The following is a 24592-nucleotide window of genomic DNA, read 5'->3' as shown; positions in this document are numbered from 1 at the left end:
CAGAGAGAAAAATCAACCACATTGCAACTGGTCTGAACAGTTAACGCTATGCAAATAAGTCTCTTTCCAGTCAATGTAACTGAAATAAAATTTTGTTAGAAACCAAATATGACAAAACACACACACACACACACACACACACACACACACACACACACTCCCTTACTGTACCAACAATTAGCTTTGCAATTACTTCTCTAATAGATACACATAATGCAGCCCACTGAAAAGACATATTAAAAGCAGTAAAACTTTTGTTAAAGTCCTACCACACAAAAAGAAATTAGAAGTCAGTAACAGACACGGTCCCTCCTGTGCTCATAGCCTGCACGCGCCCTCCCCCTCTTCCTCTTCTGTTCTTTTCTCCTCCAGGGATACTCACCCCAGATTCAGGTGTTTGAGTTTTTGAAGGCTGCTGATCTGTGTGGGCAGCTCCTCAATCTGGTTATTAAAGAAGTTCAGCACTTCCAAATTCTTCAGCTCTGCTATGTTTGGCGGCACAGCTAGGGAAACAAAGATGCTGGGTGTGAATACAGGAACCTCGCTCTGCGTAAGGAACGCCAGCAACACATTTGTGTTTTTCTTGCCCAGGAAAGAGAGATGAAACTCCAGTATGACCATCTGATTCACATATACATACATACTACTTTTTGTAGGTTTTTCTTAGGTTCACAACTCACCATCGAGTAGAAATGAAAACGCTTCTTTAAAGGGCAAGAGAGAATTTCAGGCTGCCATTAATAGCCCATAGGTGAATACTCCAAAGCATAAATTCTTTTATAATTGCCATACGATGCCTCACAAGTACGACTGTTTTCTTCCTTTGGGTTTCCTTGCACCTCTACCTGAAGGAAGACCGCAAACGCCAAAGCCCTTCCTGGTTAATGATACATTCATCAAGGTGTTTCAATAATCTGATATCTGAAGAGTTGTTTTCTTTTTTTAAAGTTCATTTTTATTTATTTTGAAACATAGAGTATGAGTAGGTAAGGACAGAGAGAGACAGGAGAGAGAAAATCCCAAGCAGGCTCCCCACTGTTAGTACAGAGCCTGATGCAGGGCTCGAACTCATGAACCATGAGATCATGACCTGAGCTGAGATCAAGAGTCGGACACTTAACTGAGCCACCCCAGGGGCCACATGAAGAGCTGTTCTCTTTACACTGCACTAAATCACAATGTAAGTTCAACCTCAACTGATGAAATATTCAACCAACCTCTTTCATGATTTTGGTTTCTGGTCTTTACACCTTGATCGATCACACACACACACACACACACACACACACACTTTACATCAGATTAGCAACAGATCAATGCACTGTTATTACACAGAAATATGAAAAACCAACTCAGTAGCATGATATGAATACTAGCATGCAGATCAAAGGTTAAGATAAACCAATGAGGATCTAAAAGAGTCTTCCTTCCCTAGAGCATATACTTGCAAATATCAACTTGCAGGCCAAAGGCATCTTTACCTCAAAAGTACTAACTCTCCATTGGTAGCAAGGAGATCTGTAACAGATGCCCCCCATCGCTAATCCAGCCTTCCTACAAACATTTGATACAAACCGTTGGCTTGTCCACGGTTCATGTCAATTCTAACACCAAGACTACCCATGTTACCGAAACCACTGACATGGGCCTTGGGTACAGCACAACAAAGGGTCATGTCTTATGTCAGTGCCTTTACTTCCCATCCCAACAACACCCTCCAGGGCGCACTCCGGAAGACTGGGAAAAACCAGGAGCACCTTTACTTAGAACCACTACAAAGGTATACATCCGATTCCAAACAGACATCTGAAACAGTTAAGGAGGGAGCCGCTGCGGGAGCTCTGGTGCATAACTCCCAGTGGAACAAGAATAAGGAGGGCAGGCACACTGTTCATTACAGTTCCGAGTCCTCAATTTCAGCTTCATAAAATGTCTAAGGTATCGATGATCTGACTTCCGCTAGAGGGAAGAAGGCTTGGTAAAGGCGAGGGAAATGCTTTCACTGGAGGAAGGGATTGTGAGGAATATGAATCAGTCTGGATTCAGACACTTGGGAGGTGGCAGCGGTCCCGATGGAAAATGCACAAGGCACAGACAGTTACTCAAGGGGACAGTTTGGGGAGGAGATAAAAGGATGGGTTTCCATGGGAAAATTGAGGCAGCTAGAAATTAACCTCCAGAAAGTGTACTCTTGGATACCAACATGAACGCATAGAAGCCCTACCTGTACAGTTTGGCCTTAAAAGCACATTTATAGGTGTGTGGTCGGGGAGACACTTTCCGGGGAATCAACGGCATTCACGTTGCATAAAGAGAAGTTCACTCAGGTGCACCTGCTGAGTCGCTGGGTGTTGTCAGCTGACTCTTCTCTCCCCACAACGTTCAGTGTGTAAGGCACAGCTCTACTGATGACTACAGCCCTGCTAGTCAGCCCTGCTCGGGGACCACACCCTTTTCCCCTGTGCACCCTCCAGCTACCACTAAGCTTCTCTCACCGCATTCATCTGATTAGTTTGAAGAGCAATAAAGAAAGTTAGTGCAACCAGGAGAAAATGATGATCTCAATTTAGCCACAAACCAAGAATAATGCAGCCAGAATTACTGCTGCCTTCCCCAAGTTACTCTGCCAATGCAATTAAATGCTGGTCTGAAGGTATCGCCTTTTTGACAGGATGAGACATTACTTCACTCTCCTTGCTAAATCAGTCCAATTTAAAACCACAAATTATGCTAAATGTGATTTAGGGCTTTGTTTTGTGGACACAAACAATAACCCTACATTCAATTTACTCTACTTCTCCCAGCCTTCTGTATGCATATGAATTTTGTTGTTGAGACTCCATTCAAGCTAAAAAGGGAAAAACATTACACAGCTAATATTCTCTCTCAATTACAGAATTCCCGCCACCTGGCCGTAGCAAAAATCAGAAGAAATTAACATTCAGACCTGGCTGGATGGGATAGCATCCACTCTTTCAGCCAGTATTTAGAGAATGCTTATGATGTGTATAGAGCCACACTTTTAACACCTAGCATTTCAATACGTCTGGGATTAAAGTGAGAAAGGTGATCTATTTAAAGAAAGTAAGTTACAAAAGAAGTCTCAGAGTAGATAAAGGGAAACAGCTCTTGGGCTTGGAAAACTAATTCTAATGAAATTATACATGAAAAAAGAACGAGTTAACAATATGAGCTGTGCAATAACTAAATTATACACACATGCAACATGAACAAATGCAGCCTTTAGGGAAAAAATGGCAGTAATACGTCACCGGTCAGAATATTCTGGTGAAATTTTTCAAGATCTCTGCCTGACACATTAGCATGAAGTATTTCAAAATGTAAGTGAATGGTCAGCATCGATAGATTTATTTTCTTTAAAGTTTATTTATTTTGAGAGACAGAGAGAGAATCGCAAGCAGGCTCCGCACTGTCAGCATGGAGCCCAGAGTGGGGCTCGAACTCAGGAACTGTGAGATCATGAACTGAGCCCAAAACAAGAGTCAGATGCTTAACTGACTGAGCTACACGGGTGCCCCGATGTATTTCTAATTACGCCCTTGCAACATGCGTTTTCGTCTATCTGTTCTGTTTGTGACTGTGACCCCAGCTGAGCACAAAGTCTAGAGACAACAAGGAGCTGAGTACACAAGGGAAACAGAGGGCTGTGTGCTGTGTGGACACAGGAGTCCTGGCTGGATTGTGACCCTTTCTAAGTTCTCTTCCACCTGGCTTCAACATTCTACGATTCTCCAAAGAGCTGGATTAAGAAAATCAACAATATGGATTTAAATAACGCAACAAATGAGGTCCTCAATTAGGAAGCTCAGTCATGTAGAACTTTGCTTGTGACAGAGCACTGAGTGTCATTTTCTGTCAAAAACGGCTGCTTTGATTTTAAGACTCCAGTTGCCACGTTTGAGAGAGAGGTCCCTGACCGCTCTCAGGTGTTCCCTGGCTCCTAAATGCCACATTCTGCTTTAGTCACAGGATCAGAGGACCACTGGGAACACTCTCGGGCCAGAGTTTCCTCTGTATTTTAGCAAAGGTGACAAAGATGTGGTCCTGCCACCCCAGGAGCTATACCCAGGGACTAGCCTCAAGTCATCTTCTGGCAGTTAACAACAATTCAGACTAACGAGCCCAGCAGGAGCCTCTTTTCCTTCAAGGCCTCCTAAATCTAGAACCTGAACGTTATTCCCATTTGACGTGAGAAGCATGAGCCAGCCAGACTTAGCAGTCGGCCTCTGCAGTTCTGGGACAACCCGACGAGAGTCGGCCCAAGTACCGGGGTGGGCTCCCCAGTCAGGGCTGGAAGGGGACCTGCCTAATCTCCTACATTAACACCCCCTGCGAGGCTCCCTCTGGCAGGAAGCCTCAGAAACCACTCACTGGACACAACGGACAGGCCAGAGCGCTCCAACTCTAATCAACAGTTGACCCAGTAGCGAGCAAGAGTCAGCTGTCTCGTGCAACGGAAAAACCTGAAGAAACGACTGTTATGGCAATCGGACCTTCACTTGAGGAGCGTTTTGTTCGGGGATGTAAAATTAACAATTCCGTAACCAGTAACTTGTTTTTAAAAGCCTACTAGTTCATCCACACAATAAAAAAAGTACAGGTACACTCTGGAGCTGGGCTGTCCAAGGCGCAGTCACGACGGAAAGCAGTATGGACGTCCCTCAAAAAATTAAAACTAGAATTACCATATGATCCGACAGTTCCACTTCCGGGTATTCATCCTGAGGAAATGAAATCACTGTCTCCAGAAAATATCTGCACCCATGTTCACTGCGGCATTAGTCACAGGGACCAAGATGCCCACCGATGCGTGGATGGACAATGAAATGGGGTGTGTGTATACACAACGCAACACCGCTCACCCATAAAAAAGGAAATCCTGCCATTTCCAGCAACATGGATGAACCTGGAAGGCATCATGCTAAGTGAAGTAAGTCAGAGAAAGACGAAAACGGTATGATCTCACTCATACGTGGAAGCTTACAACACACACACACACACACACACACACACACACACACACACACACAAACTCACAGAAAAAAAGAGATCAGAGTTATGGTTACCAGAGGTGGAAGATGGGGGGAGGGAAGGGAATTGGATGAAAAGTATTACAAATAAAGAAAAAAGAAATAAATTTAAATCTAGATTAGTTGCAATTAGGTACAATTAATAATTCAGTTGCCTGGTCACACAAGCCACATGACAAATGGCTGGTGGCTGCTGTTTGGACAGCACAGATAGAAAACATTCCCTTCACTGCAGAAAGTTCTAGATAATGCTGCTCTAGGGTGGGGGGGGGGGGTCTCAAACTTTCGATGTAATTCGAGTATATCGGAATTACTGGAAGGCTTCTGACAGCACAGATGCGGGGTGGGTAATGCAAACCACAGAGTTCCTGACTCAGTAGGCTTGGGATGGGGCCCAAGATTCTGCATTTTCAACAAGTTTCCAGGGGACGCTGATGCTGCTGGTCCAGGGACGACCACGCTTTGTTCAGAAAACTTTTAATTTACTGGGGACATCAAAATCATTAATCCAGTACGTTATGTCCCTTCCTTCACGATATAATGCTAAGTAAGATCACCCAAATTAAGACTTCTCTGTCACCTCAGTAAGCTACTGAGACTCTGAGTTGATGAAAAGTGGGGAAAAAAAAAACCCACAAAAGGCAATCTAGATGGTTGATTGACCCACCCAACCTGGGGGCTATAATCCTATACTTTCCAGTCAGCTTCTGCTTCCCCAGGAAGCTAGCATCCACATCCTCAGTTCAGAGGAAAAAAGGAACACTAGAGGTCATATGGCACCCAGGCACAGCTGGGGCTGGCACACACAGAACCAGGCCCAAGAGGCAGGACTTCCTGCTTATCACTCAAAGGAACAGGAAGTACACAACCTCACTAGCTTACACACATACCCAGTTATCCTGAGCACGTACAGGCAGCTAACCAGCAACGCCCTCAACACAGAAGCACCAAATGCCCCTAATGAAATCTCCAACATGAAGAACGGAGGTATCTTTCAGATTCCAAGTATCTTGGGATGGAACCCCTTCCATGGGAGCAGATGAAGTAGCACCAGAAGTAACTAAGCAGTTTCTGTTAACGTGACTTCATGGGCCTCCAATCAATAGCATCCACCTTCTCAGAAGACCCCTGCCTCAAACCGTGCCCTTAAAAATCCTCACTTGTGGGGCACCTGGGTGGCTCAATCGGTTAAGCGTCTGACTTCGGCTCAGGTCATGATCTCATAGTTTGTGAGTTCGAGCCCCGCGTAAGGCTCTGTGCTCACAGCTCAGAGCCTGCAGCCTGCTTCGGATTCTGTGTCTTCTCTCTCTGCCCCTCCCCGCTCACATTCTCTCTCTCTCTCTCTCTCTCTCTCTCTCTCAAAAATAAACATTAAAAAAAATTTCTTTTTTAATTAAAAAAAAAAAAAAAATCCTCACTCGTGAGGCACCTGGGTGGCTCAGCCAGTTAAGTGTCTGACTCTTGATTTCAGCTCCAGTCATGATCTCAGGGTTCGTGGGATGGAGCCCCACGTGGGGCTCTGAGCTGACAGCATGGAACCTGTTTCGGATTTTTTCTCTCCTCCCCCCTCTGACCCTCCCCCACTCTTTTTCTCTCTCTCAAAATAAGTGAACGTAAAAAAATCCTCACTTGTAAGCTACTGGGGAGTTCAGGACTTTGGGGTCCTGAACTCTCTTGGGTGGCACCAGACCAACAGATAAAGCTTATTTTCTTCCACTGCAAAAGCTTGGTCAGTTTTTGTTGGTCTGCTGTGCGTCAGGTGGATGAACTCTCATTTGCTTCAGTGACACCCATACAAATCTTTATGGTGCAATCAGTACTGAGGAAAAAGAACAATGTAAGAGGCAAAGTTCTGAATTCCCTAGTTCATCGAATTAAGTCACTCAGCAGCAACTTCATCATGACCAAGCGTGGTCCTATGAAGAGATGCCCCTTGCTACACTTCTGGCCGTCAAAACACGGAGAATTAAATGGAGAATGCTGGGTGGTAATGACAGCACAGACAGACCAGCTGGGGTGCAGCCGATCCGGGGGCTTCTCGAACAAAAGCATCTTGTGGCCCGAGGCAAAGAAACAAAACTGAGAAGAGTGACAGGCTCTGGGAGCAGCAGGCACCCTGCAAAACATAAGGACAGACGCTCGCCTGTGTGCAGCCCACGGAAGGGCCGGCGGGTCAGGCATTGGTCTTTAGAGCCATATGGTTGGCACCAACAGCCGGGTCCTCTTCAGCTACAAAAGGGCAGCAATAGACCATGCACCACGTTACCACCCACGGCTGCTGGGAAGCCGGAAGCCGCTCAGAACACATGTAGGTTTTCATCATAAGCACGGGTATGAAATCCGGAGCTGTGAACCCTACCCGCCACCTTCCACCAAACTTCTGAGTACTTAGAACTACGCTGTGCCTAACTATTTTTGCAGAAACACCAGGCTTTTTTGCTTTGGGGGGTTTTATTTAATCTGGAGATTCCTACAAAGGAAAGGCACTAGGCTACAGCATGAAGGCCAAGAGGATTCGGCCTGCATGCCTCTTTGTAAAACTGAATTCAGGGCTCAGCCATTGCCTCCACATGGGAAACCAGGGAGGGACTGCCACCCGCCCCAAGGGTCCAAAGAGGGAGACTCAAAGAGGGTTCTTAATAGGAACCACTGCCCACAGGCAGGGCTAAGACCAGCACATGGCCCAGTGGTGGGTGTGCTCCTGGCCCTGCAATGGGGGAAATGCTACCAACTCGCGCCGATCTCTGGAGTGCCACTGACCCACAGGCCACACAAAGCCCAAAGACACCACCATATGGGATAAGGCAGAGCAAAATAAATCAGACAGCACTGCTTCCCCAAACCTTTCCCCAAACCCTGTATTTATATTAAAAAGAGGAGACTTGATTGCCATAACCAATGAACATGTTCGGTTAGACTTTGACATGCTTCTGCTGCTTTGTAAGATTTCTTTAACAGAGAAGGATAAGGGAAGGTGGCAGGTAGTTAAATGAGGCCAGTTATTAGATCCCTAAGATAAAGTGCTACAAGAAAGTTATTAGAAAAATTACGAAAACCATGCGAATACATCCAAAGGAGTGAGATTATTCATTCTCCGTACAGTGAGAGAAGAAAGATCACATAAGTGGCGAAAGCAAACGTTTCCTTGCCCCAGTATTGGATGAATTCAGTCCTGGTCAACCACCATCCATCCCCCTGCACTCTGAATGAGGTAAGGTGGGAAGAAACCAAAAGAACAGAAACCACATGAATATGAACTTGGGGCGTTCCTGGCCAGAGTAAAAGGACAGCCCCTTTAATCCTCGGTCACAGGGACATTCGTCTATTCCTACCACAGACAGGACGTCTAGACTCATATAGATGCCAATTCTTCCAGCAAATTAGGAATCACAGTCTTGAATGCCATTTTAATGATTACCTGTAAAGAAGAATCTCTTTAGTCTCTCATACAAATAATTACGCTCTTCAGAATTTTATATGCGAAAAAGGTCACTTGTATTTATAGTGATTAATGACTTTTGTTTTCTGGCCAAAAACACAAGGTGGGTAACGAACTGATTATATCTTAGCCCAAGAACGTTTAGTTCAAAAGTATACTAACGCTAACCAGCTTTACAGATTTCATGGGATTTTCCCCAAAGCAGCTATTAAAACAGTGAATTACAGTAGTTATGGGTTATTTAAAAACATAAAGTTTATGAAACAGTAAAACAGGTTCTCATTTAAAAGGATCTACATGCTCCTCAAGGTAAAAGTAAAATACCAAAATATCTAAATGTCCACCCAATAAAGGCCAACATCCCCCAAACCGTTATTAGCTTTACAAACGACAACAGCAATGCTACTTTCAGCTAATCAACAGTATTTACTAAGCACCACACCTAGAGGTACACATTTATTGTATCCTATCATGGGCCTCCTTAAGGTTCTGCAGCTTAAGTAATTTTACTAACCAAAAATATCCTGACTTAATTCACTGCAAAAAAAAAACAAAAAAAAACAAAAAACCAAAACAAAACAAAACAAAAAAACCCAAAACAAAACCCTCCTCTTTCAGCAACATTGAGAATAATCAATTCCACAAAAATCAGGGAAGAAAAGTTACAAGCAAGCGTTACGGCCGATTTTACAGTATAAAGTCAAACATGCAAAAATATATGTCCCTGGGCTATAAAAAATGTGTACACGAGGCCAAACAAATCTCCTAAAAAGCTGACAAGCACGGATTTCTGCTCCTCTGAGGATGCACAATTTACTTGATTTCTGAATCTTTTATTAACTGCCCAGAGAGAACCAAGCAATGGTCTACACAATCTTGAGGAGGACTTCCAAAGCCGGAATTCTTTTAGGAACATACCTGGGGAATTACAGTCCAGGGCTGAGACTTCACTGCCAGCAAGGCAGGATGTCCGCGAACAGCTTTAAGCAGGGAGCTGGGTGAGAGAAGCAGCACTGGGAGGAAAGGCAGCGGCATTCGATGGTCTGGAAGGGAGTGACATGTAGTGAAGGACAAAGGACAGAGATTTCTCTAGAAAAAGATGCCTAAGAAGTTCTGAGACATGGTGAGAAGGAAGAGAATGTGAAAACAAAACCAAAGTTCAATCAATGCGGAAAGCAAGCTCAGTGTCATAAAAAGAGCTATTCCAGGCCCTTAAATATCATTATATGATACACACTCAATCCTCGAATATTTTTTTTAAATGTTTATTTAACTTTGAGAGAGAGAGAAAGACACAGAGCACGAGTAGGGGGAGGGGCGGAGAGAGAGGGAGACACAGAATCCAAAGCAGGCTCCAGGCTCTGAGCTGTCAGCACAGAGCCCGACGCGGGGCTCGAACTCACGGACCATGAGATCATGACCTGAGCCGCAGTCAGACGCTTAACCGACTGAGCCACCCAGGCAGATGCCCCTCAATCCTCGAATGTTAACATGAAGAGGGAGACATCAAATTCATACACAAACACAACATGCTTTGCCAACAGTTTGTGTCTTCTTTTACAGTTAAGAATGACTTCAGCAAGAGAGCACGCAGGGCTGCTTCTCTTCTTTCCCCATCTTACATTTCAATGCCAAGGAAGGGAGTAATTACATGAGGAAGAAAGAGAGTGGGGGATAAATACCCATGGCTAGAAAAATCCACACAACCTGCACCAGTAGCTTTGGGAAGGCCCCCTCTAAGAATAACACCTTTGCCTTTTAACTTCTGGAATTCTCCCTACTTTTCCATCTGAGTATGTTAAGATCCAGGGCCAAGCTTCCTCCTAGACGGACAGGGGTGGGATATTTAAACTGCACACCTACATCATTGGGAGGGGCAGCAGGGCAGTGATGAGCACAGAAGCTTGGAGGCCATGAAAAGCCCTCCACCTTCCAGCTCCAGCTACTTGATGGCTCCAGGCCTGTGGCTTCTATCAGACAGGGAGTAGGACGTCAATACATGCTAGTTCTTTGCCTCCCTTCTTTCCACGCTCTAGTCATGATGTATGTAAGGTCAGCCCTTCAGAGTCTAAGAGATTTGGGAGGGCCTTACATGTCATTTGCCACACAGTGCACGTGGTGGGACAGGCGGACTTTGTGGGGCAAGAAGAGAATTCATCTCAACTTTCTGAAGGATGAGTAAGATTTGAAGAGGGGCAGGTCCTGCAGATACGAAGCAGGTGATCAGAAAAGCATATATTCAGGAAGGAGGAAAAGGCTACAGGAAGAGTCAAAAATTAGACAAGAGGGTTCATACTAAAAATATCTGAAAAGGATGTGGATGAGTTTGCTAACTGGTGGCCAATCACATCAGAGTGGCGTTCTGTCCTAGTAGGCTGACTGGCAAAGAGAAAGAAAAATTGAAACGGGAAAGGCATTCATTCTCAAGGTTTTAAGGGAACTGAAATATGTATATACTGGGAAAATTACCAAAGGGAAATCTCACTAAAATGGACTTGGGAGGCCAGCAGGGGGAGCACACACGTCCTACCGCTTGCCAACTGTAGCCCCAAGAGGAAGAGCTGGACCTTGCACACAGATACCACTTGACCATCTCTGCCGGAGGAAGAAAGGCTTACCTCCTCCCCCTGGCAACAGACCAGCCAATGAGAGACAGTCACAACTCAGCCAATGAAAAACCACTATACTTCCAGCAACCAGTTTACGCCAACGGGCTTTTTGTTTATAACAGCATCCCCAACTTCTCCCTCTCCTCCACAGAGGAGCTGCCCCTCTCCTTTGTTCTCCCAACTTGTCTATGGTTTTGCCACAGCAAATTGCAATTCTCTGCTATTCCCGAATAAGCCCATTTTTGCTGGTAAAACAATGGGTAGTTTTATATTTAAGGTTAACAATATATATGCATTCCACTCAAAATTACAAATTCTTATTTAACAAAATGTAAATTTCAGTAGCTAAAGTAGGTGGAGCTTTTGAACATTTTTTACAAGTTATCAAAAGTGAATTTCACATTGTACTGAAAATCATCTTTTTAGGGGCGCCTGGGCGGCTCAGTCAGTTCAGCATCTGACTTCGGCTCAGGTCATGATCTCATGGTTCTGTGGGTTCGAGCCCCATGTCGGGCTCTGTGCTGACAGCTCTGAGCCTGGAGCCTGCTTCGGATTCTGTGTCTACCTCTCTCTCTGACCCTCCCCTGCTGTTACTCTCCCTATTAAAAATGAATAAAAGTTTTAAAAAAATTATTTAAAAAAAAGAAAGTCATCTTTTTAAAGTTTTGTACAATTTTCCAGCAAATATCTCTAAGAAATAGCACCAGTATATCTACAGTGCAAATATACTGTTATCTTTCCCCTACTCTAGGGTTTCTAAATCTGAGTTACATGCACCCCTAAAGAATTTATGGATGGTTTTTATAGGATCCACAAAACCTATGTGCATTTTTCTAGGGGCCATTGACACAGTTTCACCCTATTAAAAAAGGCTGGTGAGTTATGAAATATTAAGAACGTCTGTAAAGAATATATACACCAATGAAACGTACCTCCTAGAATATCTTCTCCCACCCTTCTCCATAGTACACACATGAACGTGCGTGCGCACGCACACACACACACACACACACACACACACATTATTTAGGAGAAATAGTCAACAGATAATTTAGATATAAATTTTTGCTATTCAATCAATCGTGTTTGAGAGTCTTACTATAAATAGTAAAACGAAACGCTTTTCAAGATCAGCTTCCCCAGAGAGGCCAGTTATGATCTGCAAAAGGACAGATCCAAACTGCCCCCAGATTTATTTTCTCCACAGCCTGCCACCGTTCTGAAATTCTCATAACTGAAGTCATTCCATTTAAAAATAGACCGTGGAAGAATTAACACACTACACTTCAGCTGGCTTCCTTGTAGCACTGAGTAGGACCCCAAGAGAAGAGATCCTAGAATAGGAACATATCAGTTTGTAGAGCGGGATCAGTGGGTCACCGCCTCTGAACTAAGGACACGTTGAGAGTCAGCTTCTCCAACTTCACCCAGTGGCCTCAGAGTTGGCTGGTCCCGGACTACAGGGGCAACAGATTCTTGCGCATGATGACCCTGCAGGCTCATTTACTAACTAGAACCAAAAGGAACGACAAACTCCCAAGTGCATGTCAATTTCTTTATAGTAAACTAACCACCGGTATCATCGGATAGATACTAATTAATAGCTGCTAGACCCCAAGATACTATGTATGTAGTTCTCCAAATCCAATCTTTCAAATGATGGCATAGTAACAAACTGATAAATGTGCACTAATTAAAAAAAATAAGCTATTGATCAAAGCCTCTGTATTATAAATACATTTATACTCTCTTAAAATGCAAACAGCAAGCTGTTTTGACATTGTCACAAGATAAATTCATGACACACAGACGATTTATTTTGCATATTCCCCCTCGATTTAATTTCATACAAGCCATGCACAAGAACTTTTGCATAAGGCATGACAAATAATCTATGGAAGAAGAACTGACTAGAGACTTCAGAACAGAAAGGTGCTGCACACTGGTGAAGGTCATTCTTATGAGTTGGGACAGTTAATTTTTCTCATTCATCTCAACAATCTATGAGCTCTGTAGAAAAGGGTTTAATTTATCAGGCTTTAAAAAAACTGCTTCATTTTCTTCAATATAATTGGATCTGCATATTCTGAGAATTACGCCATAATTTTCATGTGGAAAATGCCACTTAATTCATTTATAACAACATTTACCTTTAGCTATCCTATCAATACACATATCTACATAAAATTTTAAAACATTGTATTAACCTCTACGTATTTAAAACCTTATCTTCTATAAATTATTGAAATAGCTAAAAAAAAAAAACCCAGCACTTCTTATTCATTATAATTTCGAATTCATACATAAGCTATAACTAATAGGAAACAGTCTGTTAAAAAAAATAAAACATGTTTCGCCATAAAACTTAGGTTTACTGCCTGACTAGCCATTTCCGATACATTAAATGACAAGATACGGTCACATTAAGGCCTCATACTGCAGGCAAAACTCCTAAAAGCTCAAGGAAAGGTTTTATAGGACAGTTCAGAGTTCAAAGTATAAAAGTGAACAGTTACATCCAGAGATCTGCACTCATGAAAGGTTTACACAGAGCTGGCTGTTCAACGTTTACACACAGCGAAATGATATCCTCTGCATTTCTTACACAAAATGATGAGTACTTAAGCCTCAAAATGCATGAGTCATAAAATATAAAACACTATTGTCATATTCAAGGTGCTAGCAATATCTGTATGTGGGTTTTGCTATAAAAATAAAATTGTTTGTAAAATTAAGAAAAGCTTCATGTTAAAAAATTATGCCCAGAAATTGTTTTATCACTGACTCAGAGTGTAATTCATTTCATAAAGCATAGTATCCTTCCCGACACAGTGGTGTTTAGTAGAAGAATCTGTTAAAGTACACACAAAATGCACATTTCCCTGAGTTTTACATGGTTGTTTTTCTCTTTTTGATTCAGATCAAACAAAGTCATTTTAATTAAAACTTCTATTAGGGAAGAAAATATTTAAAGAACTGTGATCTCTTTTAATGTCTCAGATTTGGCAGATTCGAGAAAAATAATACATGCCTATAGTCATCTGTTCAAATGTTTGGAGATTATCAAGATTAAGAATTTATTCTGTAGCTTTACATTTGAAAAAATACATGGTTATTAAAATCTGGTTACACATATACATATTTTAAACTTTCTTCCCCAGGAATAAAATCTCACATGTGCCAAATACAAAATACTACAGAAGGAGATAAAATTCTTCTGACGTAAAGAAGAAAACTTCGTAGCTTGAGAAAGCAGCCATAATAAACACTAAAAAATAGTATGTTGAGGCTGAATGATAATTATAGGAGCAAAACAAAAAAAAACATATATCCTTAGAGGGATCTACCTCAATTATGGCACAAGCTGCACCACGTAAATGGCAACAGCAACATACCCTACTGGACACAGCAGAACAGCCTGCAAAAAATTGAATCTGACAACACAAATTTGGTTTTTAATCTTTGGGCAAAAGACCTGGGGGGGGAAAAAATACATATCTCAACAGTGACCTCTGGTGGACAAGTCCTAAAATGACAGCCTCAAAATGAAATTCTAAGACTGAAAACAAGTAGAAAACAAAAAGCACTTACAAAGCTAACGCTTCCAAACCACCATAAAAACCAGGTATGAGATTATGGTGCCAAATAAAAAGACTCAGCTTACACTGACTTAAAAAGCAAAGTAATGACAAAGACAAGGACTGGAACCAGAGGGACAGACGCACAGGAAACAGCCTTTGAAATCACCGCTACATTCCCTTCTTCCAAAACACGGAGAGCTGGCAAGCCCTTGGGTATGTCATCTGTCTGCTCTGACTTAGCACAAAGCACAACTCATCACCTGCCAATCCATTAATCAACCAGCATTAACTGAGGGCCCAGCATCTGATGTTCACCATGCTTTTGGTACTTTTCTGAGGGTAGATACAAAACAGCATCCGATAGGGCTCCTCAGCTCAAGGAAATGATAATGCAATTACCTCAATGAAGGAATCAGTAAGTAACCTAGGCCCTTAAACATAGAAAACCACCTTTACGTGTTAGAGGAAGAGGCCCAGAAGCTGTCACATGCGTAAGAGCAAAAGGACGCCCTCCGGAGAAGTGACAGCCAAGTCCAGGGGGGCCCCTGGGGGAAGGTGTGCCCTTGCTTCCTCCTGACATCAGCGCCAGTGTTCCCACCTGTGGATTCTTAGATGCACCTGAGGGGCGCCCTCCCAGCACCTCATTCCTCAACCAAGAAGGGTCCCTATGACTAGGAACGCGATAAGGACATCAATTTCCAGGACATAAGGTAATGCTTTTTTTTTTTTTTTTTTAAATAAGTTTATTTACTTTGACAGAGAGCAAGAATGAGCAGGGGAGGAGCAGAGGGGGAGACAGAGTCCTAAGCAGGCTTCCACACTGCCGGCGCAGGGCCTGATGCGGGGCCAAATTTCACGAAACGTGAGATCACGACCTGAGCTGAAATCAAGAGCGTGGACACCCAGGTGTCCCAGATAATGCTCCTCTAGGGCACTCGTAGTCCAGCAGGCGTTGCACGAACCCACGAGTAAGAAACAGAGTGTGTGGGGGGGCCACATCGACTCAAGTCCCCATCCCACTTAGTCCTGACACCGTGCAGTTTGGACACAGACTGCTTGACCTCAGGCCAGCTGTCTCCTGTCAGGACCTCCCTGTCACCTACTGTTCCCCGCTATCAATCATTACCGCTTGACACAGGCAACTGCTGGCAAGCCACCACGTGCTGGGCGACAGGTGTCAAAGTAAGAAACGAACGGTCCCCACTTTGGAGAAAACTTCTGATCTGTCTGGAGAGAGGGAATAAATATCAAGCAGAGAAGGACAGGCGGGGCCACACTGGTGTAAGGGTCTGTGAACGACAGGAGTCTGGGGAAGAGAGATTTCCCACTGCCGAGGGCAGTCAGGGGAGCCTCGGGCAGAGGATGAGGAGGCAAGTCCGCGCAGAGTGGAAGAGAAGAGGCAAGGTGGCACAGGTGCAGAGGCAGGGCCGGCCAGGGGAGAGACCGACCCCCCATCCGTCTGACGCACCGGAGGAGGACACACTGGCTGGAGGAGGACGGGCCAGATGAGCGCGGGTTCTGAAAATCAGGCGAACTGCACCTTCCCCCAGGGGTGCTTGCTATCACAGCACGAATGCAGTTTCAGAAGGGGCAGCCCGGCGCCATAACCTCATCTTCGCTCTGAAACCAGTCTCCCTGGGCCACGAAGAACCTGTGCTGGGCTCCCAGCTAGCACCTGCCCGATCAGAGCAGGAGGAAAGAAGGGAAAAGACTCACTCGTGGCTCTGCCTTTCCTCTGAACGCGTCAGGGAGACGCTTGCATCTAGGAGAGTTGTTTCAGGCAGGGTGAGCCCCCCGGACTCTACCAAAACCCGTCCACACTGCCCCAATTCTCCCGGCTCAAATTTATATAGTGTTGCTGTAATCATGATGAACCTCTCATAGCGACTGGCTTGACAATTTGTATTTTTTGTGAACTCAGATAGGGAAAACTACAGAATCTCGGGCGAACGAAAGGATCATGTGACTGACCACGCCCAGCTTCCCGTGGCCTCACTTGGACCACGTGGATAGGACCCGTCGACGTCAAAACCACCAACAGGGAAAGGAAGTCCGTTTGATGCCATACGGTCCCTGATGGCTCTGCAGACGTGGACTCCAGCATCACACGGTGTCCCCAAATCGAGGTCCCGGTCTGTGCAAGCCCGTCACTCATTCGCTAAGTACACAGGTGGAAATGTCAAACAACAGCGTAACTGGCAGACTCAGAGAAAAACACAACTACTTTTGCAAGATAAGAGCAGGGCTGAGCGGTTTATCTTTCGTGTCCCACTGGCTTTAATGTAGCAATGTCAGCCAGGTCCTATTAAAAACCACAGAAAGTGAAAGACACTGATTACAATACAAAGTGACAGGAGGGTGTGCTCAGCCTCTTAGATTTCATGCATATTTATATTTCCATCAAATGGACATATTTACTATAAATACTGGAAAAACCATAGCGAAGTCATTCATTTAAATGCCAGAAAAATAGTAAAAGATGCTAATTTGACCTTAGTGGAACAGATCGAGTGTCACTGACACTGCACACAATGGCTTGAAACAGAATTTACCAAGACGATTAATTAGAGTTTACTGGATTAGGTCAAGAGTGTCTCACCTGGGGGGAAAAAAAAAGAACAAAAAACAAAAAGCAGGGAAGGAAGAGATCTGAAGTCTGAATCCATTCACAGTCAATGTTTTTAAGAGATACAATTTAACTCCATGTTTATGCCTCTCTAAATTCATCTTGTCTTAGATGCCTGGAGAAAGAAACAGATTCACCCATCTACGATTTCTGTCTTTGTGGACATGTAAAAAGAAATGAACTACAACTGAAAAAAATCTCAAAACACCTGAAAGGTTTCTTTCTTTCTTTCTTTTTTTCTTTTTCTTTTTTAAAGAACAGATAAATTAATGATGTAATAGGAACAAAGCATTTAAACGTAAACTCTTTTCGCTCTATTGATGATGCAAATCTAACCACGGGAACCTTGGCAATTAGCTATTTTTATGAATTGTGCAACAGCTTCAGGAACTTCTCACGCAGTCTTGGGGAATTCAGGGGTTACACGGTCCACCCTCCGAGATAAAACTGCAGTACCCTCTAAACTAGGACCATGGTCTCAGTGGACAGCTGGACTGTTTGATTTGAAACCCATGAAAATGGCAGCATATCAGCTAGTCGGTTAAGCGTCCAACTCTTGATTTCGGCTCAGGTCATGATCTCACGGTTTGTGGGTTTGAGCCCCCATCTCAGGCTGTTCACTGACAGTGTGGAGCCTGCTTGGGATGCTCTCTCTCTCTCAAAAATAAATAAATGAACTTAAAAAAAAAAAAGGTCACATGAGACTTGGAGCCCTTACTTTCAGCTTCTATGACCACCATTACTCAAACGTGACCATGGTGCCATTCTGCCTTGGCCTTACAAATATGTGCTTTTTGCTGAAAAGGAACTAATCTGCCTGTTTCCTGCACATGAGGGGCCTTAACTGCCTTCTTAATTCTCAATAATCAACAGCTCAATGACAACGTCTCGAGCAGTATATAATGCACCCCCCACACACAGATTCACGACACAAATCCCTCAACATGACACCCAGCTCAATTTCATGGGACTCCGAAAGCTCCCTAACAAATTCTCACCACATGATTAGAGAATCATTCAAGTCTACAGGAGCTAAGGCAAGCACAAGGAAGTGACAGTCAATTAGGAATGAGAAAGCAGAGTGGGTCCCTGTCATTACAATCTTTAAAGGCACAGCTCTAAGAATAAAATGGCCCATTATCACTCACCTGAGGTATTGTCATAAAAATAGCTATCAAATGTCCTCTAGGTTAACCAGGCCATGACACCACCCACGCCCCCAGAGAATTCCTCTTGGGGACCAGACTCAAAATGTGAAAAATACAGATGCAGATTGATAGAACTTCTACAATTTTGTGGGTTCCCCCCCCCCTTTGATCAGAGAAGAAAAGTATCACAACAGTTAATTATTCCCCTTTTCAGGAGAAGTACAGAGAAAGCCAGGAACTCTTACATTATTATTTGGCAGTACTTTTTTTTCATGAAATACCAACGAATCTGCTGGCCGTTCAGGTCGCTGTAGCACTTACCACCCCTGAATGGGACCATTTCCAGAGAAGCAACGTCATTTTGTCTTCAGTTTACACACGTTAGGCAAGAATTCTCAAAAAAGCACAAAATACAGGGCAATATGCTCATGCATCACAGTGTCACCAAAAACGATTTTAGGTGTCCCCAAATATCATCTGTCATGAGTGTCTTGAAAGGAAACAAAAGAATCTACAGTATCACAATATTACCTCAAAGTCAGAAACTGTCTAACAAACGATGAAGTTAACTCACTTGTTAGCTTGTTATGGCTGAGGACCAGTTGTGTGATGTGGGATAAGGAGACTGTAAAAAAAAAAAAAACAAAAAAATCACAGTCAGTAAATGTACACGAATTATCCCCACACTCCTACAAGGTAAAGCGTTAAATTATTTTCACAGGTTGAAATGCTACCACTCACAAAAATGGAAGCAAGCCTTCATGTAACACTGTTAAATGTTAAGCCAAATTAAGAAAAGTTATACAATTAACACGGCAATTAGCACAGCAAGTTAGAGCTAACGAGATTGATGTCACAGGATCAAACATTACGAGGGCCGACTGGCTTTGCCAGGCGACCTGTTCTGCTGGCCTAGCCTGAGGCATCCATCTCAATAACGTGTGCCAGTCAGAAGAAGGGTCCCCAGAGCCTGGAGAGGCACAATGCCTTAGCTGTACTCAAACGAACATCAGGGGCGCCTGGGTGGCTCAGTCAGTTAAGTGTCCGACTCTTGATTTCTGCTCAGGGCATGATCTCGCGGTTCATGAGTTCGAACCCCACATCCGTGCTATCAGCACAGAGCCTGCTTGGGATTCTCTCTCTCTCTCTCTGCTCCTCCCCTGCTCATGTTCTCTCTCTCTCTCTCTCTCTCTCTCTCTCAAGATAAATAAACTTAAAATTTTTTTAAATCATGTGAAGACAGAAAGATCATGTCACAATAAACAGGTAGCACAGTACTTCATCTATGTCCATTGGCAACCCAGAAATTCTTCTACACGCTATCAAGTGACTAATATATCAAAAAAAATTCCTCCAAAATTATTCTGGTTGATGTTGCCATGCCCCTGCACATTGTTTGCCCGTTTCAAATAGTATTGTGAAGTTTTAAACTAAACAAGAACAGACTTGCTTAAAAGAAGGTTTTCCAACCATAAAGAAAGAAAATATACATAGATCCACCAGGAGAAAAAAAAAAAAAAGTCCAAGAAGAAAAGTGACCTGCCTTCCATTTTGGGTTCTAAAGCCCCACAGGATGACCAGCATATGTTTTAAATACACATTATACGTAATAAGCAAACAGATTTAGGCATCTTTCCAATATTCTTTCTCTAAGAACATTATTATATTAATGCAGAATTTCTTCCCTAAGAAGAAGACAAAACTGTTTCTCAAGCAAAGTCTTAGCATGCCTGCAAGAAAATGAATAGATCACTCCTGACCATAACTTGTATTTTTTTTCAGTCCTCAGAAAGTTACAGGAAATTCAAAATGCAGTACAGAGACCTATGTTCCTGCCCGGAACGATTAGAGATTATGCCACAGGCCCGATAGTGCATAAGCCCGGAGTATTCGTACGATGACATCCTATGGCAAACCACAGCACAGCCACCCAAGCCGAGGACTTCCTGTCACCCGTCGGAATCGCCTAATCCTTGGCCCTCACCCGTCTCCACCAAATGTCCCAATCATTTGTTCTAGAGAAAGCAATCCGGTTCACGATCCCGCTGCACGCAGCTGCCGGCCCTCTTAGGTCACCTGTCGCCTGCATTTCTCTCTCCTGGACTTTCATGAGCTTGGCAACTGTGAAGGCTGCAGGCCAAGTTATTCTACACTATGTCCTCCGGGCAGGTTTGTCATCCGTTCTTAGATTTAGGTTAAGCATCTTTGGCAGGAGCGTCGAAGAAATGCTGTGCTCTTCTTCCTATCAGATGGCACACGATTTCAGTCCGTCCTGTCACTGATGATCTCCCCTTGATCACTTCCGCCTGCCAGGCTTCTCCACTGAAAATGTATTCTTTTCCCCTTTGTAATTAATAAAGGGGAGAAGGGGGGGGAGGAAGGGAGAGTACTTCGTGTTTCACGTTTCCTGTTCCACATATTTCATGATCCCCAACCAGGATAATCCTTACCCTCATGGTACGTCTGGCAATGTCTGGAACATTTCTGATTCTAACAACCATGGCCACTAAGAACCTAAACTTTCCCATGTGGCTCTCACTGCATCCGTATTAGGACAGCACCAGTCTACAGCAGAGGCGTCTTGAGGGCAGGGGCCAGGACGCTTCTAAGCATCCTACGAGGCACAAGGCAGCCCACTGCCCTGCAGGAATGTCCAGAGCTAAAAAACAGTGTGGGCGCTCCTGCAAAAACAGTTGGGTGGAGCAGGGTTTTAACTACTCAGGATCATCCAGTCCAAACAGTGTGGCTGTTGAGTCACTGCAATGTACTTCTTTATTTTTGTAGGGCTTTGTGATTTCCTACTGCAGTCACTGGATTATTATCTATTGTTATTATTCATGTCAGTGTTCAGATTGTCTGATTTGGCCACAGGGAGCCCATCCAAGCTGGCTGCTGTCCTTGTGACAGGTCTCCATTGCTCCCTGAGCACCTCCCTGCTTGCTGGCACAGGATATCCCGGATCATCTTGTCCTTTTTCTGCCACAGCCCTGAAATCACCATTTCTCTAATGAGCTCTGGGTCCTTTTTGTGGAAAATGGTATTTATAAGACACAATCTGAACACCAGATGTGCTCACTGCTATTTAGGGCTCAGTATTCTCAGCTCCTCTCAGTGGACAGAGCTTGCACACGCATACACATGGACATACACACGCGCGCGCGGGCGCACACACACACACACAATCTATACTGATTTCACTATTCAAAACCTTGAGTTCACAACAATACATGCAATTCTTTTTTTTTTTTTTTTAATTTTTTTTCAACGTTTATTTATTTTTGGGACAGAGAGAGACAGAGCATGAACGGGGGAGGGGCAGAGAGAGAGGGAGACACAGAATCGGAAACAGGCTCCAGGCTCTGAGCCATCAGCCCAGAGCCTGACGCGGGGCTCGAACTCCCGGACCGCGAGATCGTGACCTGGCTGAAGTCGGACACTTAACCGACTGCGCCACCCAGGCGCCCCAATACATGCAATTCTAATACAACATCATTCGGTTCATTCTAGCTTTTTCCCTTTCCATATTTGTAATTCCCTTCTCTAACATGAGCACCCTGGCTTCCATTATCTCTGACCTACTTACCATGTAATCAATAAGCCTATATATAACTGCATGAAATGGAATTCTGTTACAGCTGGCCGGGACGGCTCTATGCGTATTTGCAGGGGGACCCGGAAATCTGGTTCTGATGCTTGGTTAAGATCGGGACAAACAGCCTAGTTAGAGATGTACAACGTTCAGCTTAAACTTGAAACCCCCAGGGTCAGCTTGTTTACACTGTTTAGGGATACGGAGGCTGATGGCTTATGCCTGGCTACGAGGTCCGTGCCCAGTTGGGCATAAGAGACATTGCTGGACATTTCTGCCCAGGCTCTCCTCAAACACTGATTCCTCACTCACGTCTTGATGGTTCATAAATCTGGAGAGCAACGTCCTGAGCAACTAAGAAACGACTCTGGGAAGCAAACCCAGTGAGCCGCTCAGGCCCCAGATGTTCACCAATGCTTTCTCACACCTGGTAAGCCGTATCCTGTGCCTTTATTAACTCCTCAGGTGAAGAGCCTCTGTGGAATTGGTGTCCTTTCCACTATCCAACTCAAGAACCAATGCAGTAACCAATCTCCCCTACCTCCCTCCCTCCTTCTGGGACACCTTTGCTTTGCACTCTGCTCAGACTCCCCTGTTCACCTGCCCCTGCACAGCGACACGCTCCCTGTCCTGCTTGGGCTCGAACCTCACGGGCCAGGCTTCCCCACCTGCACAGATGCTCACCTCTCCCCGCACAGGTTCCCACACCCCGTTCTAGGCCACCAGGCCCTCCTGACCCCAACCACCTCTCTTTTTCTGTCCCACTGACTGGTTTTAGGATTGAAACATTAAGAAGGGGGAAGAGAAGGGCAATGGGGGAGGAGACGAGCATTTTCATGGTTTTTCAAAAGAGTCACAGTGGTGGCTTCTCCCATGACGTTTAAGATTTTAAACAGTACAAAACATCTTGCACATTTTGAAAGTCAAGATTCCTTGTCCACCAATGAAGCATTCCTTGATCTGAGGTATACAGTCTGATATGGGGGGGGAGAGGGGGCGGGGGGGGGGGAGAATCTCAAACAGCTACCCTCATACTAAACCAGATGAAAAAAAGTTTATAGATGTACAGGTTAAGATTACGGTCACCTTCATGTGACAGCAGGCCACAAATAACAAAGAGTACACACAACGGGGGTTTGTCTCTCACTCACTCACAGGCGATCCTGTGTGTGCTGAGCAGGAAAACATCAGGGACCTTGCTCAACCATCCCCAACACATGGCTCCCACCTCACGGTTCAAGATGGCTGCCTGAGCTAAGCCATCCAATCTGCATCCCTCTCAGGAAGACAGAAAAAAAGAAGGCTTCCTCCTTCTGAATACTTCTAGGAAGCTGCACATGGTACTTTGACTTGCAAGCAATTAATCACAATTTTGTAATACGGTGAGGCCTCGCTGCAAGGGAGGCAGAGAAACGTAGTCTTATGTTCCAGGGGACCTTGTAGCAGCTAAAAATCAGGGGCAGAAGGTGGGGCAAACTGAAACCAGCAGACAACGAGCAGCCTCACATACTAGCAGACCACTCCTCTTGAGCGCCACAGGAATCAATGCTGATTACAAAAGAAAATGAACAATCTCCCATCTCTTCCTGTCTTAATGTTTCCTAAAATATCACAACTAATTAGAAAAAAACTTTTTCGGCTCTTTCTCCCAGCCACCATTCACAATGGAAGGTTTAGTTAGGGAAAGTGGATTCTTTTCAATCATTTCCTCATGTCCCTTCAGCAAGCATTTAGCAGGAGAGAAAGTGACAAAGTTTACAAGCTGTTTTTTCTGGTTTAATAAAGAGAACTGCAGTTGTGGCTTCACCTGATAGCATCGCGAGGACATACTTTTTCTCTCATGCTATTGGGACAGAGCTACATGGTAAAGTAGGTGGCGTGGGGGGGCTTGGGGGGGAATTAGAGCAGTGAAGAGCAAGCTAATAAAAGGTCTTTGAGAAAATATTTAGGGCAACAAAGGACTCCAGGCCGGGTATGCGGGGAGGGCAGTTAAGTTGGACAGAGTCAGAATCACAGAATCAATCACAAAGCCTGGAACAGGCAAAGACCGAGTTGCGACAAACGTATTTATACAGTCCGCCACTCCCCTCCACTTGGCAATGGTGAGCTCATTGTGAGGCTTGTATAGAAACTGTGCTGTTAAAAAAGAAGGGAGAAAGGGTCTACCAAAATAGAATAGATTATTTAAAAGCACAAAAGCTGCCATGGTCAAATACATTGGGAAAATGGAAGCAGGTTGTACCCACCGACCTACCTTGCAAATCTCAATCACACTCTAGGAGATCTTTCACTGTGTGAATAACATACTTTAGCGGTCCCGCTAGCCACAACCCATCAAGCACGAGCAGCACCAGAACAGGGCGAACAAACTGTTATTAAAATTCCTCAAGTAGTATTAGACTATGCCTTGCCTAGGCATTTTCAAAGCAGAATATATTTCAAAAATCAACCAGATGACTGCAGAGTGTGTTGACATACACAGTTAAAGCCTGCGGTGTCTTGCCCATCATTCTGCCTCTAGCCTTTAGAAATGGCACTTGGGTGAATAA

At 44.2% G+C, this 24592-nt stretch overlaps 1 protein-coding gene across 3 annotated transcripts in view; it reads right to left on the bottom strand.

The window, feature by feature from the left end:
- The window catches only part of RSU1 (Ras suppressor protein 1), a 203399-nt gene that overhangs the window by 146032 nt on the left and 32775 nt on the right, over positions 1 to 24592 (bottom strand). For 2 of the 3 annotated variants that reach the window (XM_025930696.2, XM_025930694.2), the window contains exons 3-4: positions 19029 to 19079; positions 383 to 503 (exon numbers count right to left, since the gene is read on the bottom strand). In XM_025930696.2, coding sequence (XP_025786481.1) covers positions 383 to 503; positions 19029 to 19079 — 172 coding nt within the window. The remainder of the gene's footprint in view (positions 1 to 382; positions 504 to 19028; positions 19080 to 24592) is intronic. The other variant, XM_025930695.2, reaches the window with a different exon arrangement.

Source organism: Puma concolor, chromosome B4 (assembly GCF_028749965.1).
Source record: "Puma concolor isolate L17-30 chromosome B4, mPumCon1.1.hap2, whole genome shotgun sequence".
Lineage (NCBI taxonomy): Eukaryota > Metazoa > Chordata > Mammalia > Carnivora > Felidae > Puma > Puma concolor.
This window is presented reverse-complemented; position numbering and strand designations above follow the sequence as displayed.